This window comes from Ambystoma mexicanum, chromosome 8 (assembly GCF_040938575.1).
Source record: "Ambystoma mexicanum isolate Mex_15411 chromosome 8, UKY_AmexF1_1, whole genome shotgun sequence".
NCBI classification, from domain to species: Eukaryota; Metazoa; Chordata; class Amphibia; order Caudata; family Ambystomatidae; genus Ambystoma; species Ambystoma mexicanum.
In genome coordinates, this window is record NC_090929.1 from 336163742 (window position 1) to 336172057 (window position 8316).

Genomic DNA, 8316 nt, shown 5'->3' on the forward strand with positions numbered 1-8316 from the left:
AGTGATCTGAGGTCTTTAAAATGTTTTGCCCCAGGCCACACTGGCATATTTAGAAAGAAATATAATAGTTTAGGAAGTATAATCATTTTCATGATAGCTTTATGACACATTAGGGAAAGTGGTATCTTTCTCTTAAATTGTTCCATATGGTTGTCTCCTAACAGAGTAGTCCAACTTCTACTGACCTTTGTGCCCAAATATAATACTAATGTCTGTTCCCATCTGAAAGCTCATGTTCCTTGCAGTTTTCATTTACCCTCTGTCAAAGGAAACAAAATAGACCTGCTCCAATTTAACTACAGGCCCTCAAGCGTTACTGAAGTTTTGTCTCCTGAGTAAGGGGGTCGAGTACATTCAGGCTCCTTAATATTCAGAACAATATTGTCAGCATGAAGTGAGACTAGTTCCTGTATACCCCCCAAGCACTAGAACCCGCTGCCGATGTAGTAAATGCAAGCAGACCACCAGTGGCTCCATAGTAACCGCAAACCGGAGCAGTGACAACAGGGCACCCTTGTCAGGTGCCACGTCCCAAAGGTAACGAGGCAGAACATTTACTAAACAGACAACTTCGAGCTGTGACATTAGTGTAATGCAATTTTACACATTTCAGAAAATAACGTGGTACCCCTAACTCTCCAGGACAAAAAAAGATACTCCCACCACAACACTGAATCAAATGCCTTTTCCATATCTAACAGTGCCCCTAGAGCTTGCACCTCAGGGTCGATTTGTCCCAGAACAAATCCAGACAGATCCAAATGCACATTTGACGACATGTATGGAAGTAGTTTGTCAGCCAGTATTTTAGCGAACATTTTGGTGTCAAGATTTATTAAAGAGATTGGCCTATAGGAAGCGCAATGCGTGGGATCCTTGCCCGGTTTCAGGATTAGCGAGATAATACCCTCCTGGATCGTGAGGGGGAGACAACCCGACTGCAGTGCCTCCTGCCATATGTCTAATAGGTGCCCTGCAACATTGTATCCAAACACGTCCATGATACCATCTGAGCCCAGCGCCTTGGAAGAGGGAAGGTCCTTGATTGCTGCCAGGATATCTTCTGTGGGAATAAATGCGGCCAGCACGCCTTTGGCTGCACTGTCAAGGGTTGCTAGCAGAACATCTAATAAAAATAAGGCCAATGCTTCCCTGTCAGGAGCCTCACATCCCACATATAATTTCTCATAGAAGCTTTTAAACTCGTCTAGAATTAAATCAGGTTCTGACTGCAAGGACCCATCTTGCAATCTAACCACGGCAATGTGTACCAGTCCCCTTCAACACATAGCAAATTAGCCAAGTGTCTCTTCGTCTTGCCCTCCTCCCCATCTTTGCGTGCCATCTGAGGAGCAGCAAGGAACCTCACTTCCCAGTCTGCCTCCATCCTGAATTTATACAGTGCCGTTTTTATCGCAGAAAAGGTACTCCCATGCGGAGCTCGCTCAGCCTCCTGTTGTAAGTATTTCAATTCTGCTACTAATCCCGCTAGTTGCCTATGTATTTCCTTAAGAACACAATTTTCTTAAGTGATACAGCATCCACGCAGGTAGACCGTAAACGTATCCCATACAGTTCCCATAGAGGACACAGATCCCACATTCGTCGCAAAAAACGAGTTGATAATTTCCAATATTTCACCTTAAAATACCACATAAAGCAAAGCTTGCACCTTAAAACACCAATGGGGTATATATATATTACTAGACCTTCCAACCCAGATTTCCAGAACACCAGGGAATGATCCAACATTATAGAGAGGAGGGAGCATTCCTAATAGCATGCACTAAGTCAGGACCTACTAGGATATAATCGATTCAGGACCTCATATCGTGGACCGAACAGTAGAACGAGTAGTCCCTGGATTCAATGTCCTCCAGTAACCCCAGGTCTTCCGTGTTTCCCTAGCAGCCTGACATGGTACTCTCGAGCCAGTCGTGGACCTATCCAAGTCAACGTCTAATATAGTGTAGAAATCTCCAGCAAGCACCAAATGGGTATGAGAGAATGCCACTTGTCTTGCATATTTTTATAGAATATTGGGTCATCAACATTAGGGCCATAAATATTAACAAATGTCACCTGTTACGAGCCAATACCACCGAGACTATAACAAATCTGCCCTCAGCGTCCTGTTCATGGGGCAGCACTCGGAACACCAGGGACTTATTTATCTATGAGCGTGATAAGCCACAATGAATACGATGGTAAAAGAGGTGTAAAACCTTGCACCGCCCAAGATCTTGCTACAGCCTCATTGGCACAACCTAGTAAATATGTCTCTTGAATCACTATTGTTTTGGCCCCATGCTCACAATATGCAATAACGTTGTGCAACTTAGCCTGGTTGTTCAGCCCCCTCACATTCCAGCTGATAAGAGTACACGTGTCAGGTAGTCTCTCCATTGATCCCATAATCGTAGTAAAATGTACTCCACTTCACAACACTCCTCCCACAGCCATACAATCTGATGTTCTCAAACACTTTCCACCATGATGAGAACCACATTTTACAAATGATAGATTCCACCCCTCTGCCCCCACCACCAAACCCCACTTGCAGTGACATCCCACAACCCCTTTTCGGAACACCCCAACACCAGCAAAAACAGGTAACAACACAGACACCAAGATCACCACCCTGCCACACATGTAGTCAGGGGGAGAGGCCGCACCCGAATGGAACTTGAAACCAGACCAGAATGGACTCTACTATTACCTTCTTATCTATAAACACACCCTCTGGAACTCAGCACAGCAGGAATACCCCAATAAACAACATGTAAATACTTATACCCCCTAGCGATGTCAACAAGGAGGACCTGTAGCCCACCAATGATATAATAAACACGGATTCATATCAGCCACTCACTCTAGACCACTCCAAGTTCTGATTCATCACTTGGGCATAGACTCCAAGAAGGAAAGCACTTCCTTTGGATCCATAAAGAAATTAGCCTTATTACAGTGAACCTCTCGAAGGGTACAACATAGCATACTGAAGGCCCCACTCACGCAACTGGTATTTCACAGCAACAATGGATATGCAGGCCTTCTGCACTGTTGGGGTCAAGTCAGGACAAAAGGAAATACCAGGGCCCTGGTATGAGTCCTTCGAAGAGTAGCATCTCTGTCTCGATAGTTCATAAGTGGGCTATCACCGGGTGTGGATTTTGGCCAGGCTTCAGAACCAGCTGTGACACGCGGTGTGCCCTCTCCATCCACCAAAAAATGAGGGACAGCGGGATGTCTGTCAGTACTTCCCTTATAAAGCCTTCCATGAAGATTTCCATCTTTTGCTGTGGGACTGACTCAGGAATCCCCATCACACAAATATTATTACCCCAAGACCTCGCCTCTAAATCTTTGTTCTTCTCTCAAACTCCCTTCACTTCTGCTGCAGCGAATGGAGGGTCTGGCGCATCTCTGCACTAGCATCCTCAAGCTTTCCAATGCAGTGCTCAGCCTCTGATATCCCACCACTCTCTTTCACTATGTGCTGCTGCATGCGATCCATTTTAACAGCCACATTGTCCAGCTTACTAAAGAATCAAAGGGACAGTATAGTATGCACATCCACCACCGGGCATGGGGAATCACCACCCTCTCCACTCGGAGATTCGCCACCCTTAGCAGCCATCTTGTCTTTGCTACTGTGACTGGAGCCAGGTACCGGGCCCCAGATCTCTCCGTTGATGGAAGCTCTAAATGTGAAAAGGACAGCTTGGCCTGCCGTTTGGCCATCCAGCCTGCCCCACAGTAACCACGGTGAGATATCCTTAAAGGAGCTCCCCCAGTTGAATGAGCAGTGGGAGTAGAATTAGACCTCCTCCCACTGCAAATTTCATCATCGACCTCTGGTGAGGCCCACGACCCCCGCTGTGATCCAAAACCAACAGCTTATCAGCTGCGATCCAAGTTTGGCTAGAGAGCGCTCACATCACACGGGAGTCTGCGAATAGCAATAGTTCCACAGTTTGTGGCGTCATGAACCTCGTCCTACGTTGCTGCCTAGACCTGACCTGCTGTAATATGAAAGTGGCCACTCCAACAATCAATGCCCTCACACTTCACTTGATATTTCAGACCCTGCGCCAAGCTCATACACAAACACAGGATGACAGTACGGCCTGCTAAGTGCCGCCCTTCACGCTTCAACCTTGCCGGCTCAGTTGTTGTGGTTGCCCAATGTCAAAGCACTCCACAAAGGCAAGGAACGCCCGGGCCATCCCCGCGACCACTGGTGCATATCGACCCCGCTCACAGCCCTGGAGGAGGGCAAAGAGCGTGTAGGCCCTCTTGACCTCCATGCCAGTCGATGCATGGGGCCCGCTCTCCTCATGACCAAGAGAGCACTGCAACCCCATCCTCAACCTCTGCAGTGGGCAGCACCTTTCACCAGCAGGGGCCACGCAGCATCCGCCTCCTCCCCTTCCATTTAGTGAGGCCCGCCTGAACCGAGCCGAGCCTCACTGTTGTGATACGCAGGGGTGCAAAAATCCCTCTCCAGTCAGAGCGGAGCTCCATGAACACAGCCATCAATGCTCGGCACATTCCCAAAGGCACCACCTTGCTCCCTCGGAATAAACGAGCATAATGGTTGGGCAATGGCTTGCCCCTCCCCTGGCAGACACAGAGCTAAATATAACACGGCCATCTTGGACTGGTGTCTCCTCCCCTGATTTTCAGTCTACCTGCTAAGATTTGAATAACTGATTTGGATCATGCAAATTTTGCAACTTTGCTTACTTATTTCAAATGGATAAGGTAAAATCTACCATCCCATCTGCATTAGAATATTAGACACCAGTGAAAACCTTGCAAGTTACTGCTGCATTACACGGGCCTCCTTCTCTGGTGGGCGAAAGGTCCAGGGAAAGGATCCTTCAATGGCCTTTCTTCTTTGAAGTTGAAGGGAAGGTGTATGAGGGGGAGGAGACAAACATACACTTATTTCCGTTGTCCACAATATGCAGCGCTTTTGACCCAAGGTATAGCTTTCGGGGGCCAGAGGATGTAGAAAAGACAATTGGTCTGACCAAGCTTGAGCCTAAATAGACCAAATGTGGGTATTGGCCATAAGGTAGCTCAGTGGGTTCATGACTCTGATTCAGAGATCTTTTGGGAACCTGAACCATGGAGCTGAGTAACTGGAAACTCTGTTCTGTAAAGACCTTCAAGTTTTAGATTCTGCGTAGGCATGAGAAATGCATTTTCCAGGCACTGTCATTAAAGATACGATGTGGCCATAAGTTGCCAACCACTGGAAACTGCTTGGGCATACCGTGTCAGTGCCTGTCATGTGCCTATCTAATGCCTACACACAAGACAAAACTATTGGCTTTGTCAATGCTTCTTTTTTACAGAATTTCAGTGCAAGTAATAGATGCAAGGATATACAAATTGCATATAAATGAAGTGGTTATTTGTCACACTTGGTTAACACGTTTTTATTACATAAGGTCGCTCATTTACAGCGGGAATTAATCCCTTGTACAGCACAGTTTCATATGCATGATGTAGATGGCTCAGAAAGATTCCAGGGTGTGTTTTGGGCAGCGAGGAGCAGGTAGTCAGAGGGAATGACCATAGGGATGAACATGGCCACGAGCAGGCAATGGGTGGTAATGTCCAAACAAGGCCTACAGGCTGCTGGTGCTCCAATGCAATTAGTTCCAGCTTACAGGTTGGGTTAAACGCTGCACGCAAATTGCAAGCCTGTAAAAGTTGGGAAAGAGATTATCCTCCTAAAAGTTCAGGATGAAGGATCTTATCGAGCCTTCAATAAAAAGTGCCCCCCTCCGCCTGCCAGCCCCACCCCCCACCCGATCGTTGCATAGTTAACTTTGGTGTGTCTGTAACTTACACATGTATGATCCAACCCCTATTTGCTCTTTTCTTCCACAGATCGATGCATAAACGAGGCCTAAAGAGGTGAGTGCGATTTGTAAGTTCCTGTCTTCATGCTATGAAACATTTGCTCCCAGCGCTCTCACTCATTACCACACCTGCTCTTGCCGTGTCTGGAAATCCCAGTCATTATAAAGAGAAACTGGCTTTATAATAGATGTTGTATATAGACCACTATTTCAGTGGATTTAAAAGTTATATGTAATCATGTGTGTATACCTTCCCAGGTACATGACCTATGTCCTTATCTAAGAAACCTGAAACAGGTATAGACTTGTGTCCTAGTGCTCTGGGGAGATAGGAGTATTGTGTGCCAGCTGCGTGGTGAGTAGTATGTGGTTAACCCTGATACCACTACATATACTAGTCAAAGGTGAAAAAACCACTTGTGCTCGGCCAGTAAAGTTCACAATAATTGTCCACTTCACGGTTGCTGCTAGAGGCAGACACACGGAGCAGCCGTGAAGTGACTCCATACAGGACACCTCACCAAATCTTTGACTCCAATGAGGGGGATGGGGCTGGCTTTAGCCTTATCCATATCATTTAATACTTACTTCAAAGGAAAGCTCCATTGAATACTTCAAAGGAACGCTCCAATCTACTTATTGATAAACTATAGAAAAAAACATTTGCCTTGAAAGAGTTTTTAGTCGAAACACGTGTTGGCTGTTTCTGCTAACTTAAATACCAGACAATAAACTGGAATACCAAGCAGTTGAAGACTTTGGGACACTTTGTATGCCCTTATCTAATCTACATAAAGCATTGTTTTCTGTTTGTATTTTAGTAATGTAGTTATAGAGTTTATTTTTCTACATTTTTGTGAAGTGTTTCATATACGTAATTTTAATCGGTTCTATTTACTTTTAAATTATTCAATCTATTGTATATAATTATTTCAACGCATGTTTCTTAAATGTTGTGGGCAGCAGCAGTATTCTGAGTGATATATCACCAGCAACCATTAGTTGTTACATTTGGGAATGGAGCTTTCATTCTTGTTATTGGGCCGGTATAAAGAGGTCAAGCTTCCCCTTTCATGCATAAGAAGGTCATCCAGTCCTGTTTTTTTAATTTGAATTCTGGGACTTGTCGTTTTTTTCCCCAATTTAAATGCAGTGATACTACCAGAATCCCAAGAAAAAATAGGGACGGGTGACTTCTCACATATGACCTGGGAAACTTGAGAGCTCTGCGTTGTATGAGCTCTTTGCTTCCCAGCCTTCCCTCCCCCTGAGAACCAATGCTGGAATGGTCCCTTGAGCTTTGCATTTCTGCAGGTGCCAGCGACTAAGCATTGCTTACTCAACAGACATTACCAAAGAGAGGAGGGTGTAAAAATCCTAACCGCTCACCCGAAAAGGGCCTCCTTGAGATACCAGTAGAGACAGAGTCCTCCTGAACTCACACACACATTAATTGCACTTTCACTGGTGCAAAGTTCCTGGAATAATGCCCCAAAGCTTTCCGTTGCAAAGCTCGGCCTACTTCAACGAGCCCTCCCACGTTTCATTGGATACCGCAGCTCACTAAGCCGACTTCCCACAACATGATGATAAAAGGCCGCGTATTGGGTCCAAACGATAGAGTTCGGCCAAAGCACAATAAAGCAATGGATGTCTGGCAAGACAGACTTGCGCCTAATATTTTCCTTGTATTTGTGAAATGAAGAACGATCCATCCCAAAAGAAACGCACGTTCTGAGTATTAACTATTGCTTTCTCTTCCAGTTTTCGGACACGGGGCAACGTCAGATGTCTACATGCAGCGAAACTACAGCAGGCCGAAGCCTAACTAAAGTGTCGGACCCCGGCTATAAAAGAGCCAGACGCAGAAGCGACAACATTGCGCCAGGAGATCCTGGAAAGGGACGTCTTGATTACCTTATCTTTTATCCAATAAAATTGTGAAAGACAAAAGTTACTTATTGACTAGTTTGCTTATTTTGCTGCCCTTTGAAGTGTGCAGATTAATAATTGACCTTTGCTACGCGGGTGAACTACAGCAGTGCCACGACTCGGAAAGATAGCTCTTCTGGGTGTGAAAGGGTCCTGCCTAATAAGTAGGGACTGAATGAGACAATTTTGGGAGGGGGGAAACTCGCACCCCAAACATAGATGTGCAATTTGGCTTTCAGATCCACCCCAAAATTGTACTTCTTGCCCATAGGGATTTTCTGGTGGAAGGACATTCAGCTCAGGGATTCAGGGTGTAAGAGAGCGCCAGGAAGCTGTGCTTCAATGAGTTAAGCAATCCAGGACCGGAAGTGCTCCTTATGCAGTTGGTGCAACCCAAGGCCAGCCTTCACAACCCCCCCTCTGCTCCCTGTGTTAGGGCACAAGGAGCTTCTCTGCCACCGGCATCCCACTATTTCTACACCCCAAAGACTTCAGGCTTCAACAA

The 8316-nt window shown here is 45.9% G+C and overlaps 1 protein-coding gene across 2 annotated transcripts in view; it reads left to right on the forward strand.

Moving 5' to 3' along the window:
* LOC138471908 (lipocalin-like) overlaps positions 1-7836 on the forward strand; it is a 52565-nt gene extending 44729 nt beyond the window's left edge. Inside the window, exons 6-7 of one of the 2 annotated variants that reach the window (XM_069609776.1) lie at positions 5908-5947; positions 7644-7836. In XM_069609776.1, the coding sequence (XP_069465877.1) occupies positions 5908-5930 (23 nt within the window). In that variant the 3' untranslated portion in view covers positions 5931-5947; positions 7644-7836. The remainder of the gene's footprint in view (positions 1-5907; positions 5948-7643) is intronic. The other variant, XM_069609775.1, reaches the window with a different exon arrangement.
* Positions 7837-8316: the final 480 nt, after the last annotated feature.